This window comes from Pristis pectinata, chromosome 13, assembly GCF_009764475.1.
Source record: "Pristis pectinata isolate sPriPec2 chromosome 13, sPriPec2.1.pri, whole genome shotgun sequence".
Lineage (NCBI taxonomy): Eukaryota > Metazoa > Chordata > Chondrichthyes > Rhinopristiformes > Pristidae > Pristis > Pristis pectinata.
Genome location: NC_067417.1, coordinates 50012064 through 50034437, shown reverse-complemented (window position 1 = coordinate 50034437; position 22374 = coordinate 50012064). Strand labels below are relative to the sequence as shown.

General features: G+C 43.9%; 1 protein-coding gene across 1 annotated transcript in view; it reads right to left on the bottom strand.

The window, feature by feature from the left end:
- hydin (HYDIN axonemal central pair apparatus protein) overlaps positions 1-22374 on the bottom strand; it is a 541323-nt gene that overhangs the window by 113721 nt on the left and 405228 nt on the right. Inside the window, exons 65-70 of the mRNA XM_052028752.1 lie at positions 21419-21570; positions 20440-20442; positions 19371-19557; positions 16873-16984; positions 9896-10156; positions 4136-4281 (exon numbers count right to left, since the gene is read on the bottom strand). Of these exons, the coding sequence (XP_051884712.1) occupies positions 4136-4281; positions 9896-10156; positions 16873-16984; positions 19371-19557; positions 20440-20442; positions 21419-21570 (861 nt within the window). The remainder of the gene's footprint in view (positions 1-4135; positions 4282-9895; positions 10157-16872; positions 16985-19370; positions 19558-20439; positions 20443-21418; positions 21571-22374) is intronic.

Here is a 22374-nt window from a genome sequence, read left to right as displayed (position 1 = left end):
TTCAAGTACACAGCAAATACTGACGCAGTACAACAGGGGGGTCTAAAGAGAAACAATCTGCAGAGAGTATCACTCCTATGGCCCCGAGGACCAAAATTTAACTTAACCTGGCAAAAGGTGCTTGCAACTTGATGAAAGAAAATATTTCAATGTTAAGATGTCAGTCACAGATTTCAGTATTCAGACCCAACAAAGAGACTTTGAAAAAAGACTTTTCATCACTAGTTTCTACAAAGTACATTAGATCTTGGACATAAGTGGTCACTTCGGGGTTTTTTATTGGATAGACACTGTACTTCTATGGCAGTCTGCCCAGGTTGACATTGACTGCCTCATGGGTTCCAGGGTGACTGATGAGTTCAACATGGGAACTGAAGATTCCTCCACAGATGACGCAGGACTGGGTGACGGATGGGAAGTTTGTGAGGTGGAACACTCCTACTGTAAAAGCTCCCAATGCATGCACTCAATACCACCTAAAATGTTCCTTCCCCATTGTTCAAGGGACAAGGATTCCCAAGAGTCCATATTTCCAGACAACATAGCAGTGGCCATTTCTGCCCATCTGACCTTTGGCATTCCCCCAGTGATTTTCCCTGTAACCTATATTCTCCCCATAGTCCCATCAACTGCAACCCCTCCTGATCTTATCCCTCACCTATACCATGAGCAATTTCCAACGGTCAATTAACCTACCAACCAGCTTTGGGGTAAAAATATAACTGCTAGAAAAGCTCAGCAGGATTTAGGCAGCATCTGTGGGAAGAGAAACAGTTAGAGTTTCAAGTCTGGGACCTTTCATTAGAACTAAGAAAGAAACAAGTTAGCCGAGGTAGAAGAGAAGATAGGGGCAGGATTTTGTGTAGAACTAAGGGAAGTTCTCTGAAAAAGGACTGAAAGAGAGAAAGAATGGGGCAGTTATCATAGGACTAAGCTCTGGTTTACCAAAGGAGCACACTTATCTATGTTGTGTAGGTTAATTGACAGCTCTAGTTACCAGAATTAAATTGTGAATTGGCTCCCAGAAGATGTATCTTCTTGGATCTAGTGGGTTCAGGAGGGAGATTTTGTACAAACATACATTAGTCAGAAGGAGAGATTTAATGGGAACTGGGGGAGGGATCAGGTGACCTAGAAAAGGGATCTATTGGTTCTGGGATTACATTAGTTCCTCTTGTTCTTTCTTTCTTTTGGCACTTCCTCTTGGTCATTGATAGAGGGAACATTGGATAGACATTGGCTGCTATTTTAACATTTAATCAGAAAACCAATGAGTAGCAGTTGCCATGAAAAGCATTAGGGGAAGAAGAAATTACAAGGGGCCAAAAACGGGAGCGCTGAGTCAGCAGAACGACATTTATAGTAAGGCCATCCCTTAGAAGTGTTCAAACAAAATCTGACACAGAGTCACGAGGAGATATCTGGGCAGGTACCAAAAACTATTGATCAAAGAGGTAAATTTTAAGGGGCATCTTAAAAGATGAAGGAGTGATAGAGAGGCAAATAGGATATGGGAATAACTCCAGACTCTGGAGACAACTGAAGGCACATCCAGCAATGATAATAAGCTTGAATGTGGGATGAGCAAAAGGCCGGAGCTGGAGGAGACTGGTAGAATTGCAAGGTGAGAGAAGATGACAGAGGTAGAGAGGGCTGAAGTCAGGACTGATTTTAAAAAAAAGGATGAAAATTTTAAAATTTATACATTGCGTAGGTGCTGACCGGTATTGGTCAACATTGGTCATTCAGGTTCTTACAACATTGCGATCTCTTCTGGGGTGCAGGTGACCTGTACAAGAGGGACAGATTGCACCTGAACTGGAAGGGGACCAATATCCTGGCTGGGAGATTCGCTGGTGTTACTCGGGAGGGCTTAAACTAGACTGGCATGGGGTGGGACCTTGAGCAGTAGAGGAAACCTGTGTGTGAAGTGGGTGGATGGAACCCACTTATCTCCCTCCAGCAGCCGTCACCGATCTTCACACTCCCCTCCCCCACCTTGCTACATCTGTCTTTTTCCTCTTTTTTTTCTCTCTCTTTGTCTGCCTCTATCTATCATTCACCTGCCAACTCCACCCCTGCTCACCTCCCCTACCTGGCACCACCTGCCTGTCATCTTACACCCCTCCTCAGTCCACCACTCACCTCAGAGAAGTGTGAAATGTTGCATTTTGGGAAGTCAAACCAGGGTAGGACTTGTACAGTGAATGGTAGGACCCTCAAGAGTGTTGCGGAACAGAGGAACCCAGGAGTATAAGCACATAGTTTGCTGAAAGCAGCATCACAGGTAGACAGGGTGGTGAAGAAGGTGTTTGGCACACTGGCCTTCATCGGTCAGGGCACTGAGTAGAGGAATTGGGACGTCATGTTGCAGCTGTACAAGACATTGGTGAGACCGCACTTGGACTATTGCGTACAGTTTTGATCGCCTTGTTACGGGAAAGAGATCATCAAACGGAAAAAAGTGCAGAGAAAATTCATGAGGATGTTGCCAGAACTCAAGGACCTGAGTTATAGGAAGAGGCTGGGTAGGCTAGGACTTTATTCCTTGGAACATTGGAGATTGAGGGGGTGACCTTATAGAGATGTATAAAAGCATGAGGGGTATAGATAGGGTGAGCACATGTCGACTTTTTCCTAGGAAGGGGAACTTAAAACCAGAGGACATAGGTTTAAGGTGAGAGGGGAAAGATTTAAAAGGGACCTGAGGGGCAACTTCTTCACACAGAGGGTTGTGCGCATATGGAACGAGCTGCCAGAGGAAGTGGTTGAGGCAGGTACAAGAACAACATTTAAAAGACACTTGGATAAGTACATGGATAGGAGGGGTTTAGGGAGATATGGGTCAAAGGCAGGCAAACGGGACTAGCTTGGTGGGCACCATGGTTGAGATGGACGAGTTGGGCCGAAGGGGCTGTTTCTAAGTTGTATTTACTTTACAACTCTAAGTGCAGTGGTGATGTGTAACAGCATGGTGCAGGTTAGGGCATCAATAGTTGAGATTTGGATGACATCAGGTTTACTGAGGTAGAAGGGAGGAGGCTGGGTAAGAAGCAAGTGGATTTGTCAACTCTGGCAGCAACAAAGGTTTTAGCTGAAGATAAGCTGAAAAACCAGATGACATCACACCAGTGGAAGTTGTCTTAATAATGACACAGATGTGAAGTCCAAGGCTTTTCCTGGCATCAAACAAGACCATGGCAATGAACAGTCTGCTCAGCTTCAGACTGATACCAAGGAGAGGATTAGAGCTGATAGAAGGGGAGCAGGATTTGTGCTTGGAACCAAAGACAATGACTTTGGTTTTTCCGGTCGGAGAAGGTAACTTCTGTTCATCTTGTACTATAGGTTGGACATGCAGACTGATAATGTAGTGACGTGGTGGCGAGGTGGAGCGAGGTGTCCTCAACATCTATGGGGCAGACACAATATGTTGTGAATGGAGGATGGGTGAGTTGGGGGAGAAAAGTACAGGAAACGAAACCCTTACAGCTGATTCTCTTACTTGGAATGGATAAATATGATTGAAACCAGGCCAGTGTAGTCCCACTCAGCTGGAGGAAAATGGTGTAGTCAGTCGTGTTAATGTTCAATAAAGGCAAGGAAGGACAGTCTACCTCTGTCACAATTGCAAAGCGTACCTTTAATATGTCATTTTGAACTGGAGTTTCTGGGAAAGATAACCACAGATTTGGAAGGCTGCAATTTAGTCAGAGTCTTCGGAGAGGAAAGAAGGTTGATTTTTCTGTCTCCTAACCTACGTTATGGCAGGCACTGTAGCATAGTGGTTAGCATAATGCTTTACAGCGCCAGCGACCCGGGTTCAAATCCGGCCACTGTCTGTAAGGAGTTTGTACGTTCTCCCCGTGTCTGTGTGGGTTTCCTCCGGGTGCTCCGGTTTCCTCCCACATTCCAAAGACGTACAGGTTAGGAAGTTATGGGCATGCTATGTTGGCGCCGGAAATGCAGCGACACTTGCGGGCTGACCCCCAAAATCACTACGCAAAAGATGTATTTCACTGTGTGTTTCGATGTACATGTGACTAATAAAGATAGCTTATCTTATCTTATCTTATCCAAATGTACCTTGTTGCAGGTTTGATGATGCTATGTTTGATCAGACATTTTTAATTACCTGTGGGGAGATCTTGAGCTCGTTGATGTGTGAGAGCCACTGAAATCGGACCACGTCTGTTGCACTTCGATTGGTCATTGTGAAAGTCACCTGATAAGGCTGGCCGATGTGGCAGTCTCCAAACTGAATGTGGTTCAAGTGTGTTGCTAGGATGGATCACAATAAAATGTTCCTTTATCAGACAACCATATTATTTCTCGTTTCCTACAACAAAGAAGGCAACGATTCGACCATTCGTCTATGCTGGCTCTCACAGCAATCCCATCAGTTCCATTACTCACTCACCTCTCTGTAACACATAGTCTCTCACACGCCCATCATCTCCACCCGATTCTCCTGCCACCTTACAGTGACCCATTAACCTACCATCCGAAATATCTTTAGGTTGTGGAAGGGAACCAGAGGACCTGGAGGAAACCCAGGCACTCACTGGGAGAATGTTCAAACTCCACACAGATGGCAGCCAAGGGCAGGATTGAACCTGGGTCACTGGAGCTGTGAGGCAGTGGCACTAACTGCTCAGGGACCACTGCACACTGCCCTAATCAAACCACACTTCTGAGAAAAATGATAAGCCAATAGACAACGTTAAATGTGTACCAGACATGAACATGTCAGATCAGTGAACCTGACATATCTTTAAGTACATTACAAAGTTCAGTTGCTACAGATGCATTGTGATGGTACAACTTTAACAATGCACTAAAGAATCAGCGTAGAGTATGGGCTGAAATCTCTGCTGTGGGACAAAAATCCACACTTTTTTCTATATCAAAGAAACAAGAATGCAGAGTACAGCTCAGTGGGTTCCTAAGCTGTAATTATGTCTTCTGCAGAGTGCACAAGCAGCTCAAACAAGGTGCACCACACCAAGTTTAATCAGAGGCTATTCACAGACTCTCTGTTGCAGCTCAGCGAGCAGTAAAGTTTCATGACACAATCCTTCAAGGAGCCTAATGTAACAATCACCATCCACAACCAGCGTTGCATGTACGGCAGTCATTCATTCTTAAAATTATATTAAATTGAAAGCAGGAAGAAAAAAAACTCATGGTAGTTTTTCTCACATCTCTGTCAGTGTGTGCAGCCGGTGCCACAGAAGATCTTGGGTTCTGACGCACTAATTTCTGATGCATGCTGGTAGCCACTAAAGTGTTTGTCTTTCTTTCAGACTTCTTTAATTAATGTTATCCTGTCTTCCAACCTAGCACTATTTTCTAACAATGAATGCAGCGTCCAGGGCTGCCGAATGATGCCAAGAATGGAAACATTAAGCAGATCTGTAGAAACCTTAGGTGTCGGGCTGAAATTAAGATGGAATGTAGGAGGGCAAAGAGGATGTAAGAATGCAGGTAAAATTGAAACCATGTTTTGTAGATATGTTACATGAAGGAGGATTACAAAGAAAAGACTAGGAACCATTTGAGGTAAAAAAATAATGGGGGTGTTGTGATGGAAGCTGGAAGTATGGTTCAAAAATACTCTGCAGGAAAGGTATGAACATTAAAGAGAAAGTGTGTGGTGTGTTACATTTGGGAAATGTGGAAAGTGGAGATGTTTGTGGTCTAGTATCTTCAACAATGGGGCCATGATCGAAAAGCCTGCGCGTGGACAGCATGAGGAAGATGGTGGGAAGGTTTCAGTGGGTTGGTCAGGCGGGCAAGGAAATTACAAAAGAAATTCAATCTGAAGAAATGTCAGGTGATTCTTTCAGAGAAAGTAACAAAGCAAGGGAATACACAATAAATGGTATGAGCTAATCCTTTCAGTGGTGGGAGAGGAAGACAAGGTGGTTACATAGATATGAGATTCTTGCTTTTACGAGCCAAGAAACTGAATGCAAGAGCACAGAGGTAATTCTGGAAGTGAACAAAGCATTATTTAAGGCACAGTTGGAATACTGAGCAGAGTTCACATCATCCCACTAGAGCACTACAGCACAGAAACAGGCCCTTCAGCCCATTTAGTCCATGCTGACCTGATCTTCTGTCTAGTCCCATCTACCTGCACTTGGACCATAGCCCTCCAAACCCCTCCCATCCATGTACCTATCCAAACTTCTCTTAAACATTACAATTGAACCTTCATCTACCACTCCACCAGCAGCTCGTTCCACACTCGCACTACCTTCTGAATGAAGAAATTTCCCCTAGATTCCCCTTAAATATTTCACCTTTCACCCTAAACCTATGACCTCTAGTTCTAGTCTCGTCGAACCTGAGGGGAAGAAGCCTGCATGCATTCACCCTAGCTATACTCCTCATAATTTTGTATACCTCTATAAGATTTTGTATACCTCATTCTCCTGCACTCCAGGGAATAAAGTCCTGACCTATTCAACCTTTCCCTGTAACTCAGGTCCTCAAGTCCTGGCAACATCCGTGTAAATTTTCTCTGCACTTTTTCAAGCTTATTGGTATTTTTCCTGTAGGTAGGTGACCAGAACTGCACACAATACTCCAAATTTAGCCTCACCAACATCTTGTACAACTTCAACATAACATCCCAACTCCTGTACTCAATGCCCTGATTTATGAAGGCCAATGTGCCAAAAGCTCCCTTTACGACCCTATCTACCTGTGATGCCACTTTCAAGGAATTATGGATCTGTATTCCCAGCTCCCTCTGTTCTACCACATACCTCAGAGCCCTACCATTCACTGTGTAAGTCTTACCCTGGTTTGTCCTCACAAAGTGCATCACCTCACATTTGTCTGCATTAAATTCCATCTGACATTTTTCAGCCCATTTCCCTAGCTGGTCAAGATCACTTTGCAAGCTTTGATAGCCTTCCTCGCTGTCCACTACGCCCCCAATCTTGGTGTCATCCGCAAATTTGCTGATCCGGTTTGCCTAAAGGCAGCAGAGAGTGCAAAAAGATTTACAAGGGAGTTGCAAGGGCTGGAAAATGACAGTTATGAGGTGAGAGCCTTTATGAGAGTTATGAGAGTTGCCTTCTTTGGAATAAGACTGAGGGGAGACTTAATGGAGGTGGATTAAATTATGGCAAGCAATAAAGACCTATTTCCCTTAGCCAAGGTGAATAAAATAGAATAAAGATTAAATTTAAAGATTTAAAGGAGAGTTGAGAATATATCTTTTTCACCGTGGGAGTCTGGAACTGACAGCCCAAGGGGATGGTGGATCAGTAATTGTCAACATATTTAAAAAGTACTAGCATGCAAACTAAAGAGTCATAAATCATGAGGGTATGGATCAAGAACTGGGATGCTGGAATAGTTCAAACAGCTCCTTTTTTGTCCAGCATAGTGGGATGAATACCCTCCTTCTGCCCTATGACTGCCTATGGTTCTATAGTGGTCTGAGGAGCTTATTTGAATCATATGGATCCTTAGAGTATCATACTGCTTGGTCTGCCCTGATCCTAACTTTAGCCCCCCAAAACTAGCTGAGGGACAGAGATGGTCGGTCAGACTTCGACAGGTCTGACTCAGCTACAATTCAGCTATAAGAGTGCATAACTGGCAATAGTAGTAATAAACGAATTCATGAACAAATTCATAAGCTTGACATGATGCAACTACCTGATAGATGTCTCTGTAAGAAATAGCCTAGTGTTAGTCTGCCAACTCTGCAGTACTGTTTTATGTGGGCACCGATCTTCACTAATACTCCCGGGCAAGTGCTTAGATTATATTACGGAGCCAAGAAGACATAATGAGGCTGGTCTTTAATCCTTGGTGCCACAAATCTTCTTCCATGCTACTCTGGGAATGACAGGTAAAAGCAGGTCCCAGGTTTCAGCACCATATGAGCCAAGTTGATCCCACCCAATGCAAGGCTAAGTGGTGGCAACCTCAACATCTCTGGTTAGACCCAAACCACAGACCTGAACACAAAATTCAGGCTTAACTGAATGCCATGTTCGGACCAAGTGCAACAGTGCACTGTCTTTCACCTGCGATGATAAACCGAGGACCTGCCTTCCCTCTCAGATCCATCGACAACTTCAAGTAACGTGTCAGGAAGTCCCCTCAAGTGACCGTTACTTCCTCTGTATGTGAAACCTTGCTGTGCATCAGCTGATTCTGCATTTCTGTGTTACAACAATGACTACATTTCAAAAGTACTTCATTATTTCTAAAGCACATTGGGATGTCCCGAGTTATCATGAGAGATAAATGAGTTCCTGCCGCTGATCAGGTCAAGAAATATTTTAGGAAATTTTACTTTCATGGGTTCTAATTTCATGCATTTGATGGGTTCAAAACTCAGTGTGGATTCCCAACACATAGCAAGAGAGCGGTGGGACTTTTTATCCCATAGTTATGACTCCCATGGTTCAGCCAATCAATATATGGGCTTTTCCGGCCAGGAAAGCTGGAAAGTAGATGGGAGGCTGAGACTGTACTCTGCCCATTCAACTGCAATGGGATTTCTGGGGAGTGTGGTGTGGGGAGGGGTGGGGGGAATGTTGTGTGGGAATAAATCACTGTGAACCTCAGCACTGTTTGAATTGGGTAGCCCCCCCCCATCTCTCCGTAACATGCTGCTCCCTACAGACCAGAATACTGGCTGGTGCACCACGGGCAGAAGCAACACCCTGCTGACTGCTGGTGGACAACACTATGGAGTGCAAATATCGTACAATGGGAGTGCTGATTTGGCTATGTACACTCATGGCCTTCGTCACTGTCTCACGGGAGCTTGTAGATGTGTCCGAACAAAATGATGTTGGCCACTTCATCCAGAACTGGGGGAGTTTTGATCCCTCCAGCAGAGCAGCTGTGGATCAATGGGGAGATGTTACAATGCAAAAATATGTCAGGTGGTTTCTGCATGCCTTTGAAAGACATTTTTGACTGACAGCCTCATTTAATGGTGAAAAATATCCTTCTGATTCTTTAGTGTTTCAGTTCATACTATAGGCTGAGGGAGGAATATAAGAGGATGGGTCACACTGATTTTTCATTCTCAGTACACTGTAACCCAACAGGGGAAGGCAAATGTAAGATTCTGCTCATTTTGATTTGGTATAAATGACAGGAAATAGTGTAGACTAAGACATCTCAATTATTTAGATGCCAGGCAGCAGTCATAAGAGTTCAATTCAGCCCAGTGGTCCAGAACTAGACCCTTGATGTTCCATATTGAAATAGATCTTGTATGAAAACCCCTGTGACATATCACTCTGGTACTGTTTAATTTAGTTTTGAAGCTCATTCATGGTTCAAAATCAGTCTACTTTCTGCAAGGATGTCATTTGATTGTCATTTGGAGATCTCTGAAGAATATGATGCTACCAGTATACTTGCATATGTCTCGTTAGTCAAAGAGTTTACTTTTCATCCCTGGCTATTATCACACATTGGATATTCAAAAGTGGTTCCTAAAACTGGAAAGAGAAAATCTGTATGGGAAATAGCCAAAGTTATAACCTCACGGACCTAATATTCTGACTATTTTAGGTATTTGATTCCCATTGAATTTCAGGAAAGTGACAACTTATACGGCAAGAGCAAAGTGTGATATCCCTAACTGCAGGAACCTTCCTCTTTGTGCCAGCATGTATTCCAGAGTCTGGTCACTGAATCTGAAGCACTGAAAAAATGCAGCAGAACTGCAAATTTGCAATGCCATTTTGTATTACCTAAACAATTCAACGGCAATTAAATTTAATTGGAACTCAACAGATTATAATGAAGAAATCACTGGGAAATCACAGAAACTTTAAAGCTTTCTGATGATTTGCATCCGGAGTTTCCACATTGCTGCAGGAAAATGGTAAAGAGCTCTCACCTTCAATGTCTTTGTCTTCCAGAAATCTTGTGCTCTTTTCTTCTCCACCATTTCGCAATAGTCCATGGATGTTGTCCAGAGTGATGTCATCCTGGTAACCCTCACCAACCAGATGTATAACAGTGTCCTCATATTGGTTATTGAATACAGTGAGGTAGAGTGCTCCCTCTAAACGTCGGGCCAAGGTTGGTTTGAATGCAACATCAAATGTTGCCTCTTCTCCACTCTTAAGGTTGACAGTGAGCATGCAACTTTCCCTCACTGTGAATAAAAGTATAAAATGTGAATTTATTTCTATACCCACAATAACCTGAAAAATTACTTTCAACACCTCCCTTGTAATAAGACATAGGAGCAGAATCAGGCCATTTGGCCCATTGAGTCTGCTCTGCCATTCCATCATGGCTGATTTATTTTCTCCTCTCAACCCCATACTCCTGGCCTTCTCCCCTTAACCTATGATGCCCTTACTAATCAAGAACCTATCTACCGCTGCTTTAAATATACCCAATGACTTGGCCTCCACAGCCGCCTGTGGCAATGAATTCCACATATTCACCACCCTCTGGCTAAAGAAATTCCTCCTCATCTCAGTTCTAAAGGGACATCCTTCTATTCTGAGGCCGTGCCCTCTGGTCCTAGACTCTCCCACTACTGGAAACATCCTCTCCACGTTCACTCTATCCAGGCCTTTCAATATTCGGTAGGTTTCAATGAGATCTCCCCTCATTCTTCTAAACTCCAGCGAGTACAGGCCCAGACCCATCAAAAACTCCTCGTACGTTAACACTTTCATTCTTGGGATCATTCTTGTAAACCTCCTCTGGATCCTCTCCAATGCCAGCACATCCTTCCTTAGATATAGGGCCCAAAACTGCCGACAATACTCCAAATGTGCTCTAACCAATGCCTTGTAAAGCCTCAGCGTTACATCCTTGCTTTTATGTTCCAGTCCTCTCGAAATGAAGGCTAACATTGCATTTGCCTTCCTTACTACCAACTCAACCTGCAAGTTAAGCTTTAGAGAATCCTGCACGAAGACTCCCAAGTCCCTTTGCACCTCCGATTTCTGAATCTGCTCCTACTTAGAAAATAGTCTGCGCCTTTATTCCTTCTACCAAAGTGCATGACCGTACACTTCCCTACATTGTATTCCATCTGACACTTTTTTGCCCATTCTCCCAACCTGTCCAAGCCCTTCTGCAGACTCCCTGCTTCCTCAACACTACCTGCCCCTCCACCTGCCTTCGTATCATCCGCAAACTTGGCCACAAAGCCCTCAATTCCATCCTTCAGATCATTAACATAAAATGTGAAATGTAGCGGACCCAACACTGACCCCTGTGGAGCACACTAGTCACCGGCAGTCATCCAGAAAAGGCCCCCTTTATTCCCATTCTTTCTCTCCTGCTAGTCAGCCAATCTTCTATCCATGCTAGTGCCTTTCCCGTAATACCACGGGCTCCTATCTTGTTTAGCAGCCTCATGTGTGACACTTTGTCAAGGGCCTTCTGAAAATCCAAGTAAGCAACATCTACTGACTCTCCTTTTCTATCCTGCCTGTTACTTCCTCAAAGAATTCCAACAGATTTGTCAGGCAAGAGCTCCCCTTAAGGAAACCACTGCTGACTTTGGCCTATTTTATCGTGAGCTTCCAAGTACCCCAAAACCTCAACCTTAATAATGGTCTCGAACATCCTACCAACTACTGAAGTCAGGCCAACTGGCCATGATTTCCTGTGTTTTGCCTCCCTCCCTTCTTAAAGAGTGGAGTGACAGTTGTGATTTTCCAGTCCTCCAGAACCATTCCTGACTCTAGCGATTCTTGAAAGATCGCTACTAATGCTTCCACAATCTCTTCAGCTACCTGTTTCAGAGCCATGGGGTGTAGTCCATCCAGTCCAGGTGACTTATGCACCTTCAGACTTTACAGTTTCCCAAGCACTTTCTCCTTAGTAATAGTGACTACACTCACTTCCTTGAATTTCTGGCAATTTGCTGGTGTCTTCCACAGTGAAGATTGATGCAAAATATTTGTTCAGTTCATCCACCATTTCCTTATTCCCCATTACTATCAATCCAGCATCATTTTCCAGTGGTCCAATGTCCACTCTTGCCTCTGTTTTATTCTTTATATATCTGAGAAAACTTCTGGTATCCTCTGTTATATTATTGGCTAACTGACCTTCACATTTCATCTTTTCTCTCCTTATTGCTTTTTCAGTTGCCTTCTGTTGGTTTCTAAAAGGTTCCCAATCCTCCAGCTTCCCACTAGTTTTTGTAATATTGTCTGCCCTCTCTTTTGCTTTCATGCTGCCTTTGACTTCCCTTGTCAGTCACATCTTCCCTTTAGAATGCTTCTTCTTCTTTGGGATGAACTGATCATGCGTCTTCTAAGTTTGCAGATGATACCACCGTAGTAGGCCGTATCTCAAACGACGATGAGTCGGGGTACAGGAAGGAGATAGAGAGCTTAGTGACATGATGTCATGACAATAACCTTTCCCTCAATGTCAAGAAAACAAAAGAGCTGGTCATTGACTTCAGGAAAGGGTGAGGTGGGGGGGGGGGGGGCGCAGTGAACATGGACCTGTCTACATCAATGGTGCTGTGGTCGAGAGGGTTGAGAGCTTCAAGTTCCTAGGAGTGAACATCACCAATAGCCTGTCCCAGTCAAATCAGGTAGATACCACAGCCAAGAAAGCTCACCAGCGCCTCTACTTCCTCAGGAGGCTAAAGAAATTCGGTATGTCCCCTTTGACACTCACCATCTTTTATCGATGCACCGTAGAAAGCATCCTATCCAGATGCATCATGGCTTGGTACGGCAACTGCTCTGCCCAGGACCACAAGAAACTGCAGAGAGTTGTGGACATAGCCCAGTGCATCACGGAAACCAGCCTCTCCTCCTTGGACTCTGATTATGCTGGCTGCTTCACCAAGGCAGCGAGAGGTATAGACAAAGATCCCACCCACCCGGATCATTCTCTTTTCTCTCCTCTTCCATCAGGTAGAAGATACAGGAGCCTGAGGGCAGATACCACCAGGCTTTAAGGACAGCTTCTATCCCACTGTGATAGGACTATTGAACGGTTCCCTGAAACGATGAGATGGACTCTGACCTCACGATCTACCTTGTTGTGACCTTGCACCTTATTGCACTGCACTTTCTCTGTAGCTGTGACACTTTACTCTGTACTGTTATTATTTTTACCTGTGCAAAATCAATGTATTCTGTACTAACTCAATGTAACTGCACTGTGTAATGAATTGACCTGTACAATCAGTATGCAAGACAAGTTTTTCACTGTACCCCGGTACATTAATAAACCAATACCAATACTCCCGGAAACTCCTGCCATTGCTGCTCTACCGTTATCCCTGCTGGGGTCCCCTTCCAATCAACTTTGACCAGCTCCTCTCTCATGCCTCTGTAGTTTCCTTTACTCAACTGTAATACCAATACATCCAATTTTAGCTTCTCTCTCTCAAACTGCAGGGTGAATTCTATCATATTATGACCACTGTCTCCTAAGGGTTCCTTTACCTTAAGCTCACTAATCAAATCTGGTTCATTACACAGCACCAAATCCAGAATTGCCTTTTCCCTAGTGCACTCAACCACAAGCTGCTCTAAAAAGCCATCTCGTAGGCATTCTACAAATTCCTACTCTTGGAATCCAGTACCAACCCGATTTTCCCAATCTGCTCCATATTGAAACCCCCCCCCATGACCACCGTAACATTGCCCTTTTTACATGCCTTTTCTATCTCCTGTTGTCACTTGTACCCCACATCCTGGCTACTATTCGGAGGCCTGTATATAACTCCCATCAGGGTCTTTTTACCCTTGCAGTTTCTTAACTCTACCCACAAGGATTCGACATCTGAAGTGATTCACTTTGGCTATTCCAGGAGTACCTTCCAAAGCTGCAACCTCTACTACCAAGGAGGACAAAGGCGGCAGGCACATGGGAACACATTCACCTCCAGGTTCCCCTCCATTGTCACAATTTGGGAATACATCGCCAGTCCTTCATCATTGCTGGGTCTAAGTCCTGGAACTCCCTGCCCAACAGCACTGTAGGAGTATCTTCACCGGAAGGACTGCAGTCAATTCAAGAAGGTGGCTCACCAGCACCTTCTCAGGGGTAAATAGGGAGGGGCAAAAAATGGTGGCCTTGCAAGAGATGCCCAGATGCTGAAAAATAATAAATAAAAATGAAGATAATCCTCTCTAGGGCTTGTTGCCGCTGATATGTAAACCAATGGGAGAAATTATGATCACAGCTGTTTGCCTTTTTGGGAGCTGCAGGCAAAAATGTGAAAAGACAGAACTACTGCCTCAAAGGGGTGAAAAGAGCAACAGCAATGAAATCAAGAAAAATGGTGGAGGTGTTGCCTGCAGATTTATCTAAAAAGGTACATTATGAGGTCAAGAACCCATCTTATCGTACAAGGGGACTGTTTAATCATCTTATAACAGCAGGATAGAAGCTGTCCTTGAGCTGGATGATACGTGCTTTCAGACTTGTGTATCTTCTGCCCTGTGGGAGGGGGGAGAAGAGAGAATGTCTGGAATGGGAGGGGTCTTTGATTATGTTGGCTGAATAAGTAGTTTGAGAGGATTGTGGAATATTAACCACCTTGGTGGTCTCGAGTCACAGGGAGGCTTGACAAGGGAAGGATGGCAGATTTGTTTTCCTGAATAACTAGATGAGTTTTTACAAGTAATAAGGTAGTTTAATTGTCTCCTTTACGAGCACTCGCTTTCATTCTAGATTTATTTAATTGCATGAACTTAATTTCCTCCATCGCCATGTAGAAATCAAGCTCATGTCTCCGATCAATCCTCAAGCTTCTGCAGACCAGTGCCTGAATTGCCATGCTACCACTGAAAGCAAAACTATCTGGTTTATTTAGAGTCCCTAAAATACTGCCCTTTGCACTAATTTTCTGATATGAATAACTGGTTTCTGGCTAACAAGAAGAGCATCGTGCATCTACTCCCAGCACAGCTAGGAAACATTCTAAACAAGCAGCACGGTAGCGTAGCGGTTAGCGCAACACTATTACAGCACCAGCGATCGGGGTTCAATTCCCGTCGCTGTCTGTAAGGAGTTTGTACGTTCTCCCGTGTCTGTGTGGGTTTCCTCCGGGTGCTCCAGTTTCCTCCCACATTCCAAAGACGTACGGGCAGCTTAATTTGGGTTTAAAATGGGTGGTGCGGACTCATTGGGCTGGAAGGGCCTGTTACCACGCTGTAAATAAAATTAAATTAAAATAAAATTAAATTAAAAATTAAATTAAATTAAGCAACATTCATTTCCGAAATACAAAGAAGAAAACCAGACCTAACCAGAAGAAACAGTCATTTCAGCCAGAATGCTACTCAATCCAACCCGAGTCTGTCCTAAACTCAGCCAGGATCCAAACCCACCCTTAACAGTTACTACCGAAACTGTGTCCATCCCATAAGAGCCAGAGTCTGTCCGCGGCCCAACTCAATTGGAATCCACAACCAACCCATCCAAGTGGAACACAAAGAACCCAGCAGAATAAACCTGGAACTAACTGGAACATCCCCCTGGCCTCACCAGAATGAAAACTGACCCAACCAGGATGCATATTTGAGTAAACCACAATACATCCCAGGTTAAATCAGAATACAGTCGCAATGCAAATCACGATGTGTGTCTAACTGTTCCCTTCCCTTACCTTCTTTATCTCCGTTTCAGAGGATAGGTTAGCACCAGAGACATACCTTAACTATACCTTCTCCAACCTGCTTCCTGTCAGGACTCCATTCCATGCTCCCAATTCTGCTCTCTCCATTCCAGCTGTTCTGATGAATCCACCTTTCACATCAGAGCTTCCAAGATGTCTTCCTTGTGCCTCAATCATGGTTTCCCATCCATCATAGTTGACAAGCCTGACTGTTTCATTTCCTGCTCTTCTGCTCTCACCCAGAACAAGAATCCGTTCTCCTTGTCCTCAATGCCCACCCTGCCAGCCTCTCCATTCAATGGATCAGCCTCGGTAAGTTCTGAACCCTCCAATGTTATCCCACCACCAGACACATTGTCCCCTCCTCTCCCCTTTCAGCTCTCTGAAGACACCATTCCTTCCTCAGTGCCCTCGTCCACCCTTCCATCTCCACCAACTCAAACAGATTACTTCTCATGGCATCTTCCCATGCAACCACAGAAGATGCATTACCTTCCCTCTACGTTCTACCTCCCTCTGTCCAAGAGCATTACACATTAATAACTGAGAGTCCCTGAGTTCTTGTAGCCTCCACCAGTTTAGTGTGTTTTACTTGATACTCATAATGTGGTCTCCTCTGCACTAGGGAAATCAAACACAGATCGGGTGACCACTTAGCAGAACATGCCCGTGCAGACCCTGAACTCCCAAGCGCCTGTCACTTCAAGTTCTCCATTCCACTCCCACTCTGACTTTTCATTTTATATCCTCCTACACTGCTCCAATGAAGCTCAATGCAAGCTTGAGGAACAGCACCTCAGTTTATACTTGGCACAGTACAACTATCGGGACTCAACAATGAATCGAACAGGTACAGATAATGAGCGCACCAGCTTTAGAACTCACATTTCCCATATTCGTTTTCCCTCTGTTCCTTTATTTCAGATATCATTAATCTTCTCCTATTTACGCGCCCTCCTTATGTAGCTTCTCTCAGTCAATGGTTTATCAGCCAGCTCCACCCCAACTTTTGTCACTCAGACTCTTTTCTTTTTGTTCTCCCTTCTCTGCAACTCAAGACGTGTCTGATCTCTAATGTTTCCTAATTACAATGAAAGGACCTGAAACACCAGTTTGGTTTCTCTCTCCACAGATGCTGCCTGACCTGCTGAGTGTTTCCAGCATACTTTATTTAATTTCAGATCTCCAGCATCTGTAGCTTTTTGATCATTTTTATTGTTTAATTTTATTGTTAGTTTGCTGCTTGTTACCTCTGCTTGGGTCCTCTTCTTTGATGTAACGCTCTTTAGGATAGGAACATATGGTATCAATACAATGCTTCAGGGAAAACACTCCATTGTCATCAGAAAGATTGATCGACACCTATCACGAGAAACACCCAGTTTCTTTGAGTATGATTGACAGACCAAAGGATAAACGATATCCCACCACCAAACACATCCTGACACCCAGTACCCATGCAGAATCTTGACCCAAAATGTCGACACTACCTTCCCCGCCCCACACAGATGCTGCTTGACCCACTGAATTTCTCCAACAGGCTCTTTTTTGCAAGGGGTAAATATGCTTCGCCATTTTTAATTGGTCTCTCTCCATTATTTTATGAGAATACAAATTATCCTCCAGATGGCAATGCCTCATGACAAAGGCAGTAGGATAACAGTTTTGCAAACGAATATATTGAGGCATGTTGTTTCATACTGTTGCACAAAACAATTAAAACTGCACAAATATTTTTGCCCAAGTTATGGATATCACAAAACGCAGGACCAGCCAAATATCCAGCATCAAGATTAAATTTCAATGAGGAATGAGCAATAGCTAGTTCTGTTCCTTATTCTGTTCACATACAAATATATGCAGACTTCGTCTTGCCTTTGAAGACCGGGGCACTCGAAGAGTGTGCACACCTTGAAAACTCTTAAGGACTGACATTCAGCATTACAAATTAATAACAGATAGAGTCCCCGAGTTCTCATAGCCTCAGCAAGTCTCTAGTAATTCTCAGTGGTCTCCCCATCCATGAATAAGGATGGGGAGTTCCCAACATCAATTCCGTGAAAACTACTTGATTTCCCACTTCAATTTTCACTGGGTGTCCACTGAGGGAACCTCTCAGTCCATGATTATTTACTTCACCTGGACCCATTAAGTGAGGGATACACTGCAAGGCAACTACAGGCAACATGTGTTTACAATGCTGCATCCAAGTTGGATTCACAGTCTCTTGATACGTTATCTTGGTCGGCAAAGGATCTCTTTCAGATGCAAGTTGTCTCCAAACAGCCTCTTCACACTGCCTTGCATGCACTGCTGTGGGTCAGGATTCTCTGTGGGGCAACGGTACTGGGTGTTTGGACATTGTTAACTATACTATTCCCTATAAACTTGGCCAAGGTGAGTTTCTAGAGAGCAGCAGTATACTTGGTACAATGCTGCAGTCCCATGCCAAGGTGCCCCATCTATGCAGTATTTTCTATTCCATGCCATAAAATATCATGATTCTTTATTAGAAGAGTGATGAATTCTAGCTTGCATGGATGATTGCAGGTACTTTGCACAGAGTGCACAGCTGTTGCGATGAACTGTCTTTTCACAAAACCATCTGTTGCAGGAGACAGACATAAAGGTCACTGTCACCCTTTGACTGATGCACTGAATTGGATGGATTTGCATGTAGACATTGGCTAATGTGCAGTTGTCATGAAGTTACATTTGTGATTTCACCCTCCAGCCTCGGGTTCCCTCTGATATCAGAAGAAAGTTATCACAGACTACTGAATCAAACTGTAGTCGATATGGATGAAGAATGTCAACCTTTGACACTGATTATACTTTGCCATTGGAGGTCAACACAGTCACCTCATGAGGTTGTATATCACTACTGAAAATAAGGCAGCACTCCTTCAGGATAGAAACTTTTTTTTTACTTGAAGGTATGAGTCTGAGGAACAAGGGGTGGTGAAAGCAGGGTCTTTGAATATTTTTAAAAAGGGGTGGTTAGGTTTTTGATAAGGGGTATGAAAGGTTGCCATGGAGAGGCAGCAATGCAGAGCTGAGTATATGATCAGATCAGCCACAATCTTATCAAATGGCAGAGCAGGCTCGCAAGGCTGACAGGCTTACTCCTGCTCCAACTCTTACCTTTATAAAAGCATACAATACCCTCACCCACATTGTAACACTGTGCCAAACGGGCAGAATTCTTAAAAAGTCTGATATCACATTACTGCAAGGAACCTTGGCAGTTGTTTACATAAGAGTGAATTGAAACATAAGGAGGTGTGGACTATTCTCACACCCATTAGGTTTCTATTCGAACTCTTTAAAGCATCTGTACATCAGACAACTGAAGTTCCACCTGGAAGGTACTAAACTCACCAAAATGTGATTGGAATCTCTAACCAGTCCCCTTTCTCCTCAACCTTCACTTGAAAAGCTGAGACATTCTTCCAGTGCTTCAGCTATTACTTAACCCTCAATTTCACATAATTCTCGGGTCAATATTTTCATACTGCCAGCCAACTCTAAGGTACCCTCCGATCAATTCTTTGACACTGGTGCGCACCTACTGACACTGGTCTCAAACCTGAGGCCATTAACATCTGTGCCCAATTCTGTTCAATGGTTTTAGGTCCCTTTGTAGAAAACAACCAAGCAAAGGTGAAGTGCAGTGAAAACAGAGGTGGCGTATTTTTATGTCATTGCATTACTACTGAATATCCAGTTGGGGAATTCACCACTTTACCTGTGCAGGTAAGGTACCATCATTTTTCAGGACAACAGGCAGCTTCTCTGTTTGACCCAACAGCAAACGTGAGTATATAAGCAAAGGATTCCCTATCTTATTACGCAGAAGCGGACGAAGAATATTAATCCTTGGCAGGTTGCCATCTCCGACAATATCAAACAGCAGGGATTTGCTTTTAGGAATACTGCAAATAAAAACAAGGGTGGTAAGAGGATGCAATTTAATATTCTTTGAAAATACATTTGGATCTTCCTACTTGTCTACACACTTTAATATTAAACTTGCAAACTGCTTTTATAATGGATACTGAATGTCTGAGCCTGGGCTGTGAGTGAATGATGGTAAGTTGTTGGAGGAAGATAATGTTTGAACACAGTCCAATACACAGCTTTGCCCACTCCAGAAGGGACTGCTGGAGAGAGATTGGGAGTGGGACAGAGACATCTCTCACCTTGAACTTTGAAGTGCTGCAAAAATTGTAAATCACCTAGCCCTTGGGAGCTCTGACAGTAACTTGTTGTTCGGTGAGAGTGAGTGGACTCTGTAACTCTGTAATGGAGACAAGTATACTGGGATGGTGTTGGTCGGTTTCATTACAATGAATGAGACCAAATCCGTGGCTCAGAAACAGACTTTCAACCCATCCCATGTCCATGGTTACGCTCCTCATGACCCTGCTCTCACCCTCATCTCCTCTTCCTAGTCTGTCTTTGCTTTCCGGAATTTCTTACTCCATCATGTGTGCGTCAAGCCTTGTCTCTATCTGCATCAACCACTGCCCCTGGCAAAGATCTACACTCAACGCTGTGTCGTAGAATTAGACCTAAACTGTATATTTGACCAATGATTATTTTATGTTTATGCCTCATATTCTGAATTTATCCAGAAATGGAAATAGTTTATCCATATCCATCCTTTCAAACTTCTTATTTATAAAGATCTCAATGAGGTCTGCTCCTGGGTTTCTCTTTTCCAGAGGAATGAATCGGCATGATGGTGTCTCAGTTCAAGCTGCTGCCTCACAGTTGGATCCTAATCTTGAGTACTGTCTGTGTAGAGGTCACACGTTCTCCCTGTGACCACATCCCAAAGACAGGCTGGTAGATTAATTGGCCACTGTAAATTACCCCTTAATGTAGGTAAGTGGCAAATGAACTAAAGGAGAGTTGATGAGCATGTGAGAAAGAATAAATTGCAGAGAAAGGGAAATGAGGCTGACGTTATTCCTCTCCTGGGGGCTGGCCTGGACTTGATGAGCTAAATGGCCTACAATTGTACTGCAGTAACTGAGTATAACTTCCATCTTGCTCAATCCTTCCCAGTACCACATTATCAGTTCAGAACCTTATTGTAAAAACTGCACTTCCTCCAGTTAGAGTCATAGAGTCTTACAGCATGGAAACAGGCCTTCGGCCCAACTCAACTGCGAGCTAGTCCCATCTGTCCACGTCTGGCCCACAGACCTCTAAACCTCTCTTATCCATGTGCTTATCTAGATGGTGTTTAAAGGTTGCTAATGCGCCTATTTCGGGCAGCTCATTGCAAATATGCACCACCCTCTGCATGAAGAAGCTGCCCCGATGTCCCTTTTAAATCTCTCGCCTCTGGTCTTAAAACTATGCCCCCTTGTTTTTATCACCCCCTCCCTGGCAAAAAGACAATGTATTTTCACCCTGTCTGTGCCCCTCATGATCTTATATACCGCTATCAGGTCACCCCTCAATCTCCTCCATTCCAGGGAATAAAATTCCTGGCCTATGCAACCTCTCCTTGTAACTCAGGCACCCAAAAATAGAGTCATAGCAAACTCTGTGACCGAGTTGTTGAAGATTTGTTTTTTTTTAATATTCTAATTCCTAAATGCTGCCCATGTAAGTTTGACATCCCCTCCTGATTTTTTTTTATTGTACTCTTTAAATGAATCTCAATACATTGTACTTTTTGTGGCCATATCAATATGCAGCAACTTTAATGATTTACGTATCTCTCTGTTGCTCTATCTCATTGCTGGATGATGATGTAATTGCTACAGACCAGTGACGTACCCGGCAGCTGCTTCCACAACCGCTTCGAATATACACTGGTAATTCTGCATTGTCTGAGGGATGAACCTGACGGTTACAAATTTATGACCATAACTGGGCACATTCATCCGCGTCGGCTCCACGTCAAAAATATCAACAATACGAGCTGCGACCTGGAAAACAAGAATGACAAAATGTTGGACTTCAATTTGTAAATATCAGGCGTACTGCTGCAATTCTAAACCTTACGGCTAAAGATAATCTTTGCTTCAAGTAAAAATAGGCAATGAATGTAAGCAGTTTAGAACAGAACAGTTTGAGATACTTTAACACAGGCAGTGTTTCTGACGATACCTCTCTGGACCCTGGGTGGTGGTAAAGGTTGTTCAACAGGAGGGTTGAAGCTGCTAAAGGATATGCAAAATGGGTCTGGCAGTGGAACGTTGTCACTGACTGGAAAGAACAGCCTGTGGAGGGCAAACCACGGGCACAGAACAGAAAGGGTACTATAAATAAAGAGTGGAAAGAAGCTGGCAGCAGAAGTGGGCAGGGCATGGGATGGAAACAGCATCACACACGTGAATGGCATGCACTGGGCACAGGTGGGGAAATAAACCCTGGCTGGAGAATGCGACAGCCTAGGTTCAGAGAGTGAAAAGGGCCTGGGTACGAGCAGCATACAAATATACAATGCTTTCACATTAGGAGCAGGAGTAGGCTACTTGACCCTAGCCTACTCTTGCATTTAATAAGATCACAGCTGATCTGCTTGTTATCACCTCTGGATTCTCATCTACCTGCAGTAGCCTTTCACTCCCTTGGTTACCATGCAACTATCTACATCTGTCTTAAAAATATTCTAGGGCTCACGACCCTCTGAGAGAAAAAAAATTGGTTCATCATCTCTGTCTTAAATAAGTGGCCCTTTGTTACTAAACAGTGGCCCCTAGTTCTGGATTCTCTTGCAGGAGGAGACA